Source organism: Saccoglossus kowalevskii, chromosome 21, assembly GCF_978046115.1.
Source record: "Saccoglossus kowalevskii chromosome 21, keSacKowa6.1, whole genome shotgun sequence".
NCBI lineage: Eukaryota > Metazoa > Hemichordata > Enteropneusta > Harrimaniidae > Saccoglossus > Saccoglossus kowalevskii.
This window is the reverse complement of record NC_140661.1, coordinates 13,989,255-14,006,634: the sequence shown is the minus strand read 5'-3', so window position 1 is coordinate 14,006,634 and position 17,380 is coordinate 13,989,255. Positions and strand designations below refer to the sequence as shown.

At 35.4% G+C, this 17,380-nt stretch overlaps 2 protein-coding genes and 1 long non-coding RNA gene across 3 annotated transcripts in view; 2 read left to right on the top strand and 1 right to left on the bottom strand.

Annotated features, from left to right (window-relative positions):
• The first annotated feature begins 4,948 nt into the window (after positions 1-4,948).
• LOC146729646 (uncharacterized) lies at positions 4,949-6,587 on the top strand. The gene is made up of 3 exons (XR_014928109.1): positions 4,949-5,327; positions 5,819-5,890; positions 6,353-6,587. It is a non-coding gene; the product is annotated as an uncharacterized LOC146729646 (long non-coding RNA).
• On the bottom strand, positions 6,516-8,184 carry LOC146729645 (uncharacterized). Its single transcript, XM_085495474.1, has 3 exons — positions 8,049-8,184; positions 7,065-7,331; positions 6,516-6,941 (listed from the first exon to the last, which is right to left on the bottom strand). The coding sequence occupies exons 2-3, from the start codon at positions 7,144-7,146 to the stop codon at positions 6,610-6,612; spliced, it is 414 nt and encodes a 137-aa protein (XP_085351600.1). The 5' UTR covers positions 7,147-7,331; positions 8,049-8,184; the 3' UTR covers positions 6,516-6,609.
• Positions 8,185-8,845: 661 nt separating this feature from the next.
• Positions 8,846-17,380, top strand: part of LOC102804755 (nuclear receptor ROR-alpha A-like) — a 53,324-nt gene continuing 44,789 nt past the window's right edge. The window contains exon 1 of the mRNA XM_006811991.3: positions 8,846-9,067. Within this exon, the coding sequence (XP_006812054.2) occupies positions 9,049-9,067 (19 nt within the window). The 5' untranslated portion in view covers positions 8,846-9,048. The remainder of the gene's footprint in view (positions 9,068-17,380) is intronic.

The window sequence follows — 17,380 nt, the reverse complement described above, 5'->3', positions numbered from 1 at the left end:
GACTTATGCTTTTGAAATTTCACATGTATATATATATATATATATATATATATATATATATATATATATATATATATATATATATATATATATATATATATATATATATATATATATATATATATATCGATTTCATATTATTTCTCTTTTTTCTTTTTATCACAGATGAGCGATTCTGATTAGAAAAAAAGTGTGTATTGACTTTTCGGTGTTACTCGTGTTTTCTTGTTTTTATCATAATCGAATACTTATCCGCATTTGAAAATGTATACTTTCTATATACTCAAAATGTCATTTTTTATTCTTATATTACTCAGTTTTTAATCCATTCTTTTTGTTTATTTACTCAAACAAGAAACAAAACAAAACAAAAACAAATTGTATACTTTCTATATACTCAAAATGTCATTTTTTGTTCTTATATTACTCAGTTTTTAATCCATTCTTTTTGATTATTTACTTAAACAAAAAAAACAAAAAACAAAAACAAAACAAAAACAAAATGTATACTTTCTATATACTCAATTTCAATTACTCAGTTTTTAATCCATTCTTTTTGATTATTTACTCATTAGTAGATTTCCCTTCTTTGTGTAATAAACTCTGTTAGTTTTCAAAATGATGTGTATTTATTAGCGTGTCTGTGTGCGTGTGTGAGCGCCCTCTACGACACATTCTGAAAAATCTTTCGTCCACGCCTGTCCAATTAAAAAATAATTAAAAATAATTAAAAATAATTAAAAAAATTGATAGTAATTTATGCAAATGTATTCACGATGACCTCGACACGACCTCGTATTCACATCAATTTTATGTATGCAAACGTATTCACAATATCCCATTGTGACGTCATCCTCATTCAAATGATCCCCTTTAAGGCATTGCTCCTCATTTATGCTAATTTATGCACGAATTCCCATTGTGACGTCATTATTTATGCTAAAGCTGGACTATAGGGACGACCATGAGGGCGCTGTTCGTATGACGTCATCGCATCCGATTATGAACAGCGCCCTCATGGTCGTCCCTATAGTCCAACTTAAACTACTATCATATGTTAGATAAATTCCCAGAATTTTGATTCCATCAGTCCAGATAAAATTTTTTTTGGGTTTATGGCCATAACCCATGAGCAGGGCTTCTGTCTTATCCTCGTTCAGTCTTAGACCCGAGCATAATCCATAGTTATTAATAATACAAAATAAAATTTCAATTGACTTTTCATTGGTAAAACAGGTGATATCATCTGCATACATTGCTAACTTGATATGTTTTTTTAAAAAAATCATAACCAACTTCTTGTGGGTTTCCACGGATATTGATTGCAAGCAGTTCTATAGCTACTACAAAAAGGTACGGGGATAGGGGGTCCCCTTGGCGCACCCCCCCCCCCCTATCAACCGGGAAATAACCAGTAGAGTACCCATGGTTCATAACACAGGAGGAGATATTTTTATAAAATGTTTTAACCCACTTAATAAATGAGTCCCCGAAATTAAAAGCCTTTAATGCTTTCACCATAAATCCTTTGTCTATAGAATCAAATGCTTTATGAAAATCCAGCGATAACAAAATTCCAGGTCTGTTGTATTGCTTTGAATACCAAATGACATCCAATACTGTTCGCACAGCATCCCCAATAAACCTATCTTTTACAAAGGCACATTGATCTGAATGGATGATTGTTGGTAGAACTTTTAAAATACGCTTTGCCAGAGCTTTTGATGCAATTTTAACATCCACATTAATAAGAGTTATTGGCCTGTAATTTTGGAGTAATGTTTTATCTTTTCCTGTTTTTGCAATTAAAGTTATGACACCTTGTTTTTGTGTGGCTGTTAGCTCCCCCTCTAGGAATGATTTATTTAAACTCCTAACCACATAGTTCCCAATTATATGCCAAAAAGTTTTGTAAAACTCTGAGGAGAGGCCATCATTGCCGGGTGTTTTGTTATTTGGTAATGACTGCAAAGCCATATAACATTCATTTAAAGTTAAGTTACCATTACACAACATTTTATCATTCTCACTGAGTTTTGGTATGTCACAGTTACGCAAAAAAAAACTGTGTGCAGTAATGTGAGCGACTTTGTTGCAATTCTGTGACAACTTCAACAATTGCTATAATTTTTATATTATAATTTATTGGTATTTAGGCTTTCAGCCGTACATTACATTTCGCCAGTGCCGTAGATCTGGACATTTGAAATTTGAGTAATTGCTGTTTAATTTGCTGGTTGCTGTTTAATTTCAAGTGCATGAAAACAGAAAGATGCCACACTTTCAATGTCACTCTCATTATCTGATGCCATAATTTTATGAAAACCAGACAGTGTAGTAGTCGTGTGGTTTTGTGAATACTGTGGAAGAAATGTACACCAGAGTATAATGAGTTTGGAGCATTTGAAAAGAAACTGAAACTCGTCTTCAATTTTATCCAAACACAGGTTATAGATTTCTAGCTCTCTGTCAACGCCACGGTGTCTTCCAACTTCTATAACTAAAGGTCATGTGCTCTACGTAGTTTAATTTTTTCTAATACTTCCCTCTGCCAAAGTTAAATTTAAAGCGGGAGGGTCGACACCTGCGCACGCGCGGGAATTGAGTCCCAAGCGACGATAACAACACACGCTAAAAACGCAAAGGCTCAAGGTTAGACGCTTGTTTGTAAACAATGCCACGCTATGGCCATTTGACGCATGCGCAGGTGACGACTCCCCCCCCCCCCCCAACGCTTTAAAATGCCTATAATGATTTTTGTTTCCGCCGGAAGAGATCTCCGAATACCAAATTCGTCTTGCTTCGCATTTAGCACGGATTTTACACTCGTGCAGAAAACAGCCAATGTTTCACCAAACCCTACATGACATATTGGATGTTCCCAATCTCAAGAATCTTTTACAGTACTCTGTATGGACACGTTCTAAGTAAGGATGTCTCAAACCTCCATATTTCTCTGCCACATGAAATTACTAGAAATGTCGTAATATAAAATATTTTGTAGTAAATGCTCAATTGTTGTACATACAACATTAAACTTTTGTCTGGCTTTTATCGCACCCGATAAGACTATTCAGTATTAGATATGGGTTATTCTCATTCATTAATTAATTAATTCATTCATTAATCCATCAATTCATCAATTAATTTAATTAATTAATTAATTAATTAATTAATTCATTTATTCATTCATTCATTGTGAGTTAGTGAGTGAGTATGTGCGTGAGTGAGTCAGCAGTAGATCATGTGTTCATCGGAGTATAATACGATTCGAATCACCTTCTTTAAAAAATAAGCAAAATAAGTACATTTAAAATATACCCTTGCATGTCCCCCCCCCCCCAGTTTCGTCAAATAAATAATCGATATGATAATTCAAGTAATTACAAACCCCAGAATATTAAATTAAAAAAATGATTAATGGTATGATTTTAGCCCGTTTAACTGAAAGAAATTAAGTCCAGAATATACTAACCGTCTTTCTTAGCCTGGATATTAAAATATAGAGACACTGGGATGTTTGTAATTATCGTTTTGGTTTCCATGGTAATCGTCTACAGGTCTGGGTTTCATGTAATAGTTCAGCATACCAACACTAACTATTGTCGACGTGACCGATATCCCCTAACCATCATTACGTCACACCAGGATGTTATAAGGGGTGAACCACTATTTCTGACATACGCGCGTATAGTGGGGAACAATTTCCACGTGGACCCCTGTGAGAATGACAATGAAATAACGCCGAATGGAAGAAGAAAGAAAGAAAGAAAGAAAGAAAGAAAGAAAGAAAGAAAGAAAGAAAGAAAGAAAGAAAGAAAGAAAGAAAGAAAGAAAGAAGACAGTTTAACTATAATGAATTCTGTAATGTAGGTCACCTCAGGCAGTACTGAATTGGACGATGTCCAAACACGTGGTGAAACTGAGACGGAACTCCCGTAGAACGTGTTTCGTTGTGGGAGAAGCCAGCACTTTTTGTACTCGCAAATTCTAAGCAGTTATGAAGAAAAAACAACAACAACAAAACTGTATATAATAATATTAAGAATGTACAGCGATGTAATTTTCAGGGGAACACAAAACCACGCCCCTAAAACCGCAAAGAGAATGGGATATCCCTTTACTGCATAACATAAACAGTAACAGATACATATCAATACCTTTGCGAAGACAAACAAATCACAACATGGACTTCTGCAGAAGTCCAGGTTGTGATATATATATAAAAAAAAACACCAAGAAAAAAATAAATAAATAAACAAGAGACAGCGATCAGAGCTTTTACAGCATATTTTAATCAGATTGGAATAGCATTATAGTTTAAAAGTATTTTTGGAGCGGCTTATTGTTAATTTATAGACTGTGGATACGTATTGTCTATTGATTATTCTAATTAAAAAAAAAACCAAATGAGTAGCCGATTTCAATAAAAAAGTCGCTTCATTATTGACAAAGTACTATTAATATTGATACCCCGAGTCGTTTTCTGTAAAGTTGGTTATCTATAGTAGCATTGTGTACACGGAACTACGCGCTGACCTCGAGTCCTTATCACAGCCCCGCCCACGGTGAACGTACTATGCTGAGATTTATAATACGAGGGCGCTCTTCCTTCCGGAGCTCATTATTTCCACTACGTGGCCAGCATACAAACATCCAGCGTGCAGACTCGAGTGGAAGTTGCGATGGTCTAGATCAGTAGGGGCAGATCTTTGTAAACTAATCTATCATACTTGACAGCAGGAATTTGGACATCAAAAGAAATTGTGGTTGGTCCCCGGGTGCGTATTGCTGATGGGTCAGCGATTTGCTGTGCTTGGCGAGATCACAGTCCCTCTATCACCGGTCTCGAAACGGCCGCTGTCCTATTGTCCTATTGCGCGTAGCGGGTAAATAAACCATTGACACCTATACGTAATCCGCAGTTGACGCAACTTGTCAGGGGTCATCTTCAAGTTGACCCGCATATCATTACCATTAATGATTTACCCGACATGCTTTGCGAAAAAAAATTGTGCGGTTGCGCAGAAGTTTTCAGAACCAGAATCAAAACATTGGAAGTCGATTTTTGAGCAGCATGTCGTGGAAGTACGGAAATGATTTTGTTGGCTTCGAGGACGAAGATATCGAATGGGATTTTGTGATGGGACAGGAAGACTTTTTCCCCTCTAATGCTGCCGATGTTCCAGACGATATGAAAGTACATGTACGCGAATCTGCTAAACGGAGAAATTTCGTCTACGTCTGCCCGACTTGCGACAAGCAGTACAAAAGTTTAAGTGGCTTCAAGGGGCACATGAAAAATGTTCATGATACAAACGTCAAAGGTATGTCCGTTACTATTGCTGTATGATCGAGGGGAATTAGTAAATGTTTGGTCTAAATGTTGTTCGATTTTTTTTTCATATTTTTAGCACAGTTGCATCAGGCAGCTGGTTGCATCTCCAACGATTATTAGTTGTCTGAGATTGCATGTACTTCCGTTTCACGGCGCTCCTGTGACAATATCTTGGGCAAGGAGGAGGCAATAAATTTGAGTACAATAATTATACGAAAAAGAGCCTATTGCTTTTTATTTGGGTCGGCAGACTCGCCGTGTATGAATCAAACTGGGCAGACACGATAACATGAAGTCGACATCACTACCAACTTGTCGCCTCTTGTGAAAGTGTGAATGAGTATTGTTGACCGAAAATCCTCACGATGTCTTGACGAATATGAATATATGAATGATTTATTATGAATATATTTATTTATAAGTTTTAGTTTCTATCTATGGTAATCTGTATACTTCATGGTTATATTACATTGTTTTCAGTTCCTGAACACTAGCAAACTGGCAATATACAATCTGTGAAAAGAAGGTCCAGTGAAGAACACAGCAGATCAGGTAGACATTTTTTTATTACAGGTTTAATCTCCATAGAGCCACGTTATAATTTTTTTTAAGATAGGCTCAAAGAATTTTTTTGTGGGCCTGATTATTTTTTTTAGATAAGCTTAATAAATATTTTTTTCAACTCAAATGTACTGAATATGAATTATTACTAGCCATCTAGTATCCATGAAGGAAGAGCATTGTAATATCCTAAAATAAAAATATAGTAATTTAAAAAATGCAATTACCATGTGCAATAATTAAGTTTTTCCGTTTCAGGTTTTACCAGACCCAGCAGTGTATAACAAATTGTTGTTGCAAAGGCCTTACACCACAAGATGGTTTGGCATGCTTTTTTTAATATGTGGGTAGACAGAAAAACCACAGATGACATAATTAATGTATTTATGGATTTTCGGCCCAGTGACACAGATATAGATGAACTGTTCAGAACATGCATTTTTAACTTTGCAGTGTTGGCAAGAACCCGAAGGGACACCATGGACTACCAGTCTGAAACAGTTGAAGCAGCAAGCACAAGTGAACTAAGTATTGAGGAAGAGCAGGCACTCAGATATTTTGCTGATTACATTCCCTACAACTTAAAGAAAATGGCAATGAAAGCACAAAAGCAAAATTAATTAAAATTTGTATTTATTTATTTATTTATAACTTATTTACATCTAACAATAAATACAAAAAACAGCAATATATTAGTATATCTTGTTTTTTTACTGTTTTACATTGTTTTCAAAAACAGAAATACTAACACTTCTGTTTGGAAAGAGAAGAGGAGGAGTATCATCTACTATATGCTGTAAGGGCCTTCTCTTGTGTCTCCCTGTATTGCCTGTGATGCACTGCATGTGATAAGATTTTTGAAGTCTGATGACATTCTCTTGATACCCAAAAGCCATAACTGTTGGGTGGTTATTTGCTCCTCCTCCTCTGTGCCGATGCTTACTGAAGTGGGCTTGTAGTGGGTCTTGACGGAACCTCTCACTCAATATAAAATCCACTCCATGGTTTAGTAGGTATTTAGATACTTCTACAAAAGAATGCACTGGGAAAAACAAAAATAACTCGTAAGATAAATTTTAAATTACTAGCATATTACCAATTTCTGGAAAACTTTACAGTGAATAACAATTTCACATAAAATAAAAATAAGTGCGACTCAACTCACCAGTCATTTTCAATTCATCAACCGTTTGTTTACTAAGACACATAGCATTTCCAGCACTTTGAGAATATAATAACTTCCACATTTAATTCTTACATGTTGCATTGTAGCATCATTAGCAATGGTAACATGCGATTGTGAAAAGTCATCACATTCACTGGACTTTTTTTTCAAATTGCTTGTAGTAACTCTTGGGCCTCCGAAAACTGTTCTTCTTACGAGGCATGGTTGTTAAGAGCTTGTATGGCTTCAACAGCTGCACGTTCTCGTCTGACAATATAAAAATAAAATAAAAATGTAAACAAAGATATTTCACCGAATATAACGAAACAGCAGATACCCAAATATACCTTAACCCCACAACTCATTTGTTAATCTTCATAACAACCAGTATTGGGTATTATTATCTACACCGGATTTGTATTATTCTCAAAAAAGGAACCGAAACGAGAAACTCTCGTTGATGTATTTACGCACAGTTCGGTATCTAAAATGGCGTCGAGTTGAACCACGAGTTTCGAAAAACACACACAGAAAATCTATTTTTCGGGACACAAAAAAAATGTTGGCAGCACAGAACATCTTTTACCGTGAATGGCACCTTCAACAGCACATAAAATAGTGAATTTAGTGATCATAACGTAAGAATATCTGATTTAAAAAACACGACCCATTATCGCAACAATCGACTATTCTCAGAATGTTTGGTCGTATGTGAATAACCAAGATCACACAGTTTTCAAGAATTCGACAAAAAATAATACGATATAAACACTCCCACTCGAAGCAAATACACTTCCACCCGCCAAAACAATGCGAGTTGAAGATTTTGCTAGCATATCAAGCGAGAAAAGGGAACCGAAAAACTACCGACATGTTTTGAGCGATGAACTTTTTGACAAAATGGAGGTCAGAAAATCGAGGTGAAATTTTCAAGATCGAAAAAACTACGAAATATTCGAAATGAAAGAATGGATAATAACTCACCTGTTAACTAATGGTATTTCGCTTCGGTAATAACAAAAAGTTGTTAAATATATGAAATTTTACAGCTAAGAGCAAGGAATAAAATACGGAGCCCTCGATCATACGTTGTCCAAAATGGAAAGCGACGCTATACTGTCACGTGACTATGCGACGCCAACAACCGCTACACGCACTCACTGGATGTTTATTGCTAATCCCCCCTAAGACAATAGGCGTTTCGAGACCGGTGATAGAGGGACTGTGGCGAGATATTTGTTCGACTTTGTGTCCAACACACGCAATCGTCAAATCCCCCAAGGAGTTAGGATTTTACTGTAGAAGACGCATAATACATTTCTAAAAAAAAAAAGCATCAACCACGTTACAAAGCTAACACCCCTTTCAATCCACTTGGAGTTTTCATTGCGTCGTTTTTGTTTGTCATACAATTCGGGTCATCTCGGGTCACCCAATGCGAATTGTTCATCTAAGTCACGTGACTGAGTCGCTCTGCTTCATGGCAAATAGGCAGGCTTGCGCGTAAAAAAATCGCATTCAGTGTATATGATTGAGTGTAGGTGCGTAAATAAAATGGCAGGGACCAACAGCAGCGTTGAGGCACGCCCAAAAGCTTAAGTATTAATTAAAACAAAACGGAAAACTGAACGCCCATTATTACAAAGAACCTACTTCGTGTACGTCGCCTTGGTGAGCAGTGACAGCCAGATTGAAAGCAAGTCACCTTGTCCTTAGTTGACCTTCACTGGTTAACCTCACCCACTCGGTGCATGATAATGGAATGGTCCTTATATTTTTGCACTAGGTGCTCCAGCAAACAGCAATGTAAGCCAACCCCAGGCAGCTATACAGGCGAAAACGGATAGAATTGAAACGAATTTTAACTCGCAATATCGGTGAACATATCTCGATGTATTACGACTATAGACCCGGATATCAACCAAAGAACCGCACCGATACGACCTTGACCAAGAACTTGACAGGACACTGATCTATCCTGACCATGACATCGAGTATAAAACGTAAGTTCAGGGGCAATTTAGTCGATGGGAGAGGCACACCTAGCAGGGGCGATCGCGGTATTCCATGGTAAACAACTCGGCGAGTGTTAACGAGAAATCGACCATATTGACGCTCTTGTCGTACATATTCCCTCCGCCACGCACACTACCAAATAATTACTTTGTCGCCATGACGTTTATTTTTCCAAACCGCTGCGATGCTTGACGACTTCACAAATCTACTTTTCGCCGTGCGTTCAATTTTAAAAGGCGGTAGCAGCAAAAAATGTGTAAAATCATGGGAGTATTTTAATGTGCAACATCGATATGATCACATTTAATTATCGTAACAAGCCACGCTAAAAAGCGTAGATTCCGTATCTTCGTTCGTTTTAGAACATATCGTTTTTTGCACGTAGGCCGAATGTTGTCATTCTTTATCATGGACGTTATTCAATTAATTGTGGATACAAATCGTGATTGTGTCTTATGCTTCGTATTCCGACCTAGGGGGCAATATTTCAAACACGCTGATGCTTACTGTGACAGTTTAAAGGGGCGAACCACCACATGTGGATAACCTTCTTTCCAGTAGAAAGGACATTAATCTGTCAAACTTATTCGACTTGTATAGGATTACGTAAATTATATTTTATCCGTAATCAGACAATATTCTTGGTTTTGTTTATAACAAATTAACATAATGACGACATAATTAAAATAATCACAATATTAGCTAAAGAGTAAAGTATTAATTTTGTTTTTAGAGTCATTATTGTTCTTAATTATTTTTGAGAAATATGTTATGTCAATTGAATGCATGTCATCACAAGCAGGTCAAGGTTTGTGGGCTAAAAATAACCTACCTGCTTTGTCCACTGTAAGTAACATCATCTATTTAAATTAATGTATCCAAGCTGAATTGTGATACTGTTCCCAGACAACGAAGTTATTGTATATCTACGAAACCAACATGATTATAATGTTGTCAACATACTGCCATCATAGAGATACACTAACCACCATGATTATAATGTTGTCAACATACTGCCATCACAGGGATACACTAACCAACATGATTATAATGTTGTCAACATACTGACCTCACAGGGATACACTAACCAACATGATTATAATGTTGTCAACATACCGACATCGTAGAGATACACTAACCAACATTATTATAATGTTGTCAACATATTGACATCATAGGGATACACTAATCAACATGATTATGTTGTCAACATACTGCCATCATAGGGATACACTAACCAACATGATTATAATGTTGTCAACATACTGCTACCATAGGGATACACTAACCAACATGATTATAATGTTGTCAACATAATGCCATCATAGGGATACACTAATAAACATGATTATAATGTTGTCAACATAATGCCATCATAGGGATACACTAACCAACATGATTATAATGTTGTCAACATACTGCCATCATATGGATACACTAACCAACATGATTATAATGGTGTCAACATAATGCCATCATGGGGATACACTAATCAACATGATTATAATGTTGTCAACGTACTGCCATCACAGGGATACACTAACCAACATGATTATAATGTTGTCAACATACTGCCATCATAGGGATACACTAACCAACATGATTATAATGTTGTCAACATACTGCTATCACAGGGATACACTAACCAACATGATTATAATGTTGTCAACATACTGCCATCATAGGGATACACTAATCAACATGATTATAATGTTGTCAACATACTGCCATCATAGGGATACACTAATCAACATGATTATAATGTTGTCAACATACTGCCATCATAGGGATACACTAATCAACATGATTATAATGTTGTCAACATACTGCCATCATAGGGATACACTAACCAACATGATTATAATGTTGTCAACATACTGCCATCATAGGGATACACTAACCAACATGATTATAATGTTGTCAACATACTGCTATCACAGGGATACACTAACCAACATGATTATAATGTTGTCAACATACTGACATCACAGGGATACACTAACCAACATGATTAGAATGTTGTCAAAATACTGCTACCATAGGGATACACTAACCAACATGATTATAATGTTGTCAACATAATGCCATCATAGGGATACACTAACCAACATGATTATAATGTTGTCAACATACTGCTACCATAGGAATACACTAACCAACATGATTATAATGTTGTCAACATACTGACATCACAGGGATACACTAACCAACATGATTAGAATGTTGTCAACATACTGCTACCATAGGGATACACTAACCAACATGATTATAATGTTGTCAACATAATGCCATCATAGGGATACACTAACCAACATGATTATAATGTTGTCAACATACTGCCATCATAGGGATACACTAACCAACATGATTATAATGTTGTCAACATACTGCCATCATAGGGATACACTAACCAACATGATTATAATGTTGTCAACATACTGCCATCATAGGGATACACTAACCAACATGATTATAATGTTGTCAACATACTGCTATCACAGGGATACACTAACCAACATGATTACAATGTTGTCAACATACTGCCATCACAGGGATACACTAACCAACATGATTATAATGTTGTCAACATACTGCCATTATAGGGATACACTAACCAACATGATTATAATGTTGTCAACATACTGCTATCACAGGGCTACACTAACCAACATGATTACAATGTTGTCAACATACTGCCATCACAGGGATACACTAACCAACATGATTATAATGTTGTCAACATACTGCCATCATAGAGATACACTAACCAACATGATTATAATGTTGTTCAACATACTGCCATCATAGGGATACACTAACCAACATGATTATAATGTTGTCAACATACTGCCATCATAGGGATACACTAACCAACATGATTATAATGTTGTCAACATACTGCAATGACAGGGATACACTAACCAACATGATTATAATGTTGTCAACATACTGCCATCATATGGATACACTAATCAACATGATTATAATGTTGTCAACATACTGCTATCATAAGGATACACTAACCAACATGATTATAATGTTGTCAACATACTGCCATCATAGGGATACACTAACCAACATGATTATAATGTTGTCAACATACTGCCATCATAGAGATACACTAACCAACATGATTATAATGTTGTCAACATACTGCCATCACAGGGATACACTAACCAACATGATTATAATGTTGTCAACATACTGCCATCATAGGGATACACTAACCAACATGATTATAATGTTGTCAACATACTGCCATCATAGGGATACACTAACCAACATGATTATAATGTTGTCAACATACTGCTACCATAGGGATACACTAACCAACATGATTATGTTGTCAACATAATGCCATCATAGGGATACACTAACCAACATGATTATAATGTTGTCAACATACTGCTACCATAGGGATACACTAACCAACATGATTATAATGTTGTCAACATACTGCTACCATAGGGATACACTAACCAACATGATTATAATGTTGTCAACATACTGCCATCATAGGGATACACTAACCAACATGATTATAATGTTGTCAACATACTGCTATCATAGGGATACACTAACCAACATGATTATAATGTTGTCAACATACTGCCATCATAGGGATACACTAACCAACATGATTATAATGTTGTCAACATACTGCTATCATAGGGATACACTAACCAACATGATTATAATGTTGTCAACATACTGCTATCATAGGGATACACTAACCAACATGATTATAATGTTGTCAACATAATGCCATCATAGGGATACACTAACCAACATGATTATAATGTTGTCAACATACTGCTACCATAGGGATACACTAACCAACATGATTATAATGTTGTCAACATACTGCCATCACAGGGATACACTAACCAACATGATTATAATGTTGTCAACATACTGCCACCATAGGGATACACTAACCAACATGATTATAATGTTGTCAACATAATGCCATCATAGGGATACACTAACCAACATGATTATAATGTTGTCAACATACTGCCATCATAGGGATACACTAACCAACATGATTATAATGTTGTCAACATACTGCCATCATAGGGATACACTAACCAACATGATTATAATGTTGTCAACATACTGCTATCATAGGGATACACTAACCAACATGATTATAATGTTGTCAACATACTGCTATCACAGGGATACACTAACCAACATGATTATAATGTTGTCAACATACTGCCATCACAGGGATACACTAACCAACATGATTATAATGTTGTCAACATACTGCCATTATAGGGATACACTAACCAACATGATTATAATGTTGTCAACATACTGCCATTATAGGGATACACTAACCAACATGATTATAATGTTGTCAACATACTGCTATCACAGGGCTACACTAACCAACATGATTACAATGTTGTCAACATACTGCCATCACAGGGATACACTAACCAACATGATTATAATGTTGTCAACATACTGCCATCATAGAGATACACTAACCAACATGATTATAATGTCGTTCAACATACTGCTATCATAGGGATACACTAACCAACATGATTACAATGTTGTCAACATACTGCCATCATAGGGATACACTAACCAACATGATTATAATGTTGTCAACATACTGCAATGACAGGGATACACTAACCAACATGATTATAATGTTGTCAACATACTGCTATCATAGGGATACACTAACCAACATGATTATAATGTTGTCAACATACTGCTATCATAGGGATACACTAACCAACATGATTATGTTGTCAACATAATGCCATCATAGGGATACACTAACCAACATGATTATAATGTTGTCAACATACTGCTATCATAGGGATACACTAACCAACATGATTATAATGTTGTCAACATACTGCTATCATAGGGATACACTAACCAACATGATTATAATGTTGTCAACATACTGCTATCATAGGGATACACTAACCAACATGATTATAATGTTGTCAACATACTGCTATCATAGGGATACACTAACCAACATGATTATAATGTCGTCAACATACTGCTATCATAGGGATACACTAACCAACATGATTATAATGTTGTCAACATACTGCTATCATATGGATACACTAACCAACATGATTATAATGATACACTGCCATATTGTAACACACACTGTTATTAATAATGGGACTTTAATGGTATCAGGAAATGGTATTGGTTTCTCACTACATATTGGCATATAAAAAAGATATACTTGTATGTGTCGGCAGTGAAGTCTAGTTTTATATTTCGAATAATTAAATTAAGAATCCCTGAATAATTAAAACATATTACATTACACAAAACTCGACCTGTATTGTTGTATATAGTTTGTGAAAATTATTTTTGTCTTTCAAATTTGTGTTTCAGAAGAGAGTGAGGTTTGAATGTTTAACAAAGTGTTTTATGACCCTTAAATGTCCCCATTATTACTCAGTAATTAAAATATACATACAAACTGTTTTATTTCTTTACAAGCACTGAACATTGTGGAGAAGTTTGGAATGTTGAGGTCAGGGGTCTCGCGTCTCTACTTGTAACCAGTTCAACCATCAAAAAATGATTCCCCATGTATATGTAGTGTAGTTAAAATTTAGCAATTCTGATTTGAAATCTATTTATTTCACATTGTAACCATTAAATATTCATCTTTATATCAAAACATCCAGAACTTTATTAAAATCATCTTTATTTAATATAGATGTTTTGTCATAAATGGAATTTTGGTTGCCATGGACCCTGAACGCATTATGCGCTGTTTTATCCCAAATTATACTTTGCAGAATGAGATATTTTTTTTAATACGAAAATAAATCTAATCCTAATCTTACTACTGGATTATTTCTAGCATTGTAATGACAGTTGGAAATAAAAAAATTAAAACACTGATGTCCCATGATGCTTTGGGTGCAGTCTCTGGGATTGACAGTGTTCTTTTTAAGGCAACATGTCAAGGGTCTATAATAACTACTGAATAGTAGCTGGGGCTATCACTACAAAGATCAGTAAACATGACAAGACCATATATTTCAGAATGTAAACAAAGCTCCCTGCTTTTATTACATGAGTGTACAAGGAATGTGATTACAGCAGCCATGTTGTGGCTGCAATGATGATTTTGACATTGTACTTCTGTAAAGGGATTAATTATTCACTGGGTTTTAATTTTGCTTATTTCGCTGACTGGAAAATGCGCTAAATTAAAACCCAGCGAATATGTAAAATTTAGCATAGAACACATTATCTAAATAAAACTGTGAATTTAAAATCCACCGAATATGCCGGAAATGGTAAATCAGCGAAATTTAAACCCAGTGAAAATTAGTCATTTTACAGTAATTAAAAATACAGGATAGATGAAATAAACACTACCAATGAATGGTGGATGTGCTATAATGTTAAAATGGAACTACATGCTTTGCAGAATCATTAATTCATACAGTCAATTTGACACCAACATAATTGAGAATAATTGAGCAGTTATTTGACAAAGAGATGTTGATAGAAATTTATGCTTCATTTTTGGAATTAAATAATACCTTTTTTTCATAAATTTCTAAAAAAAATTCTTCTATTTTTGAGTTATTTTTATCATTGGACAAAATATATTTATTAATTTCAGTAATTTCTTTTGAACCTTGAAATTCTTTGCCAGATATCTTAATTTTTTGAACCATACAAACTTTCCTTTTAAGGTTCATGACCCCCAAAAGTCACACATCATTCATGACCTCTAAAGGTCATTCCATCCAGGTACCAATTTATGACCCCTAAAGGTCACACATCCTGGCACTCATTCATGACCTCTAAAGGTCAATTTATCCAGGCACCTATTCATGACCCCTAAAGGTCAATCCATCCAGGTACCTATTCATGACCTCTAAAGGTCAAACCATCCAGGTACCTATTCATGACCCTGAAGGTCATTCCATCCAGGTACTAATTCATGAGCTCTACAGGTCAATCCATCTAGGTTCCTATTTATGACTCCTAAAGGTCACACATCCTTGCACTCCTTCATGACCTCTAAAGGTTAATCCATCCAGATACCTATTTATGATCCTGAAGATCACACATCCTGGTAATCATTCATGACCTCTAAAGGTCAATCCATCCAGGTACTCCTTCAAAAATAATTAGAATACACCACCACAATCGAAGTGCTGTTTTTTTTGTACAACTTTGTTCTATTTTTTGCGTATGTTTAAAATAAATTAAAACCCATACTCACAGACTATAACATATAAGACACCTTGTAAAATTAAAATTGCATAAGTGAGTACCTAATTTGCATATTAATTATTTAATCTGGTATCACTTATATATAATATTGATCCAACGTTCTAGTGTATATATCCAGCACCATTGTAAAAGTTTTTCAGATTTAAGGAGGGAATTTATGCCTAGCAGGTATGATGAAGTAGAGTAAAACAAGAAATCAGACAAGAATGCTGTACATTTATTATATTGATGTTTGCAAGCTTTGAGTTTCTTTATAAAAATGTACACAGTGGTCAGTGATAAGGACATTGTTGCCATGGACACACATGATGGGACACACATTCAAAGAATCTTCATTCACAGTAAAGACATTGTGTAACAATAGAATGGCGTACAGTGGTGTTTTGTTACGTCTTTGGTTGCCCACTTGAAAAGGAGAGAAAACTTTGTGAAATGTATGTTGGCCTTGCTTTGTGTGATCTTTTATTTGTGCGTACAATACATTGACCATATCATATGTATGGTTTAAGCTGACAGTTGATCTACATTTTGTCTGTCTTCTCGTTATTTCATTCTGTTGAGCATATTTAATTGAGTTGCCTTTTTTATTACATCCTAGATTAGCCACTCAGGTACTACAGCAGCATAGTTCATTTTAGAATAGCAATTACATATTAGCACAGTCATTCTGGGCTCTCTCTGGAATTTGCTAGGTAATAGTAAATTTACTAATCAAGAAAAAAAAATGTTAGTAAACTTTGTCTGGAAACTGCGGAGCATTTTCCCCGCGACCGAGCACAACGGGGAAGAGAGAAGGAGAGGGAGGTGTCCCCTCTGTCGTCCGCTGAAAACAAGAACAGCATGCTGAAAATGGTGCTTGCTGGTGCAACCTGAGCTCTAATTTTGTGTGTAATTTCATGACATCAAATTAGGCAGTCTGCTCCACAAAATGTACCATTTATGATGGTACAACAAAACATCACAACAAAATATGCAATGTAGACACCAGAACCTTTATTTGAATAACTCAGTATTAATTAAACATATTCATGCTAAGCTCA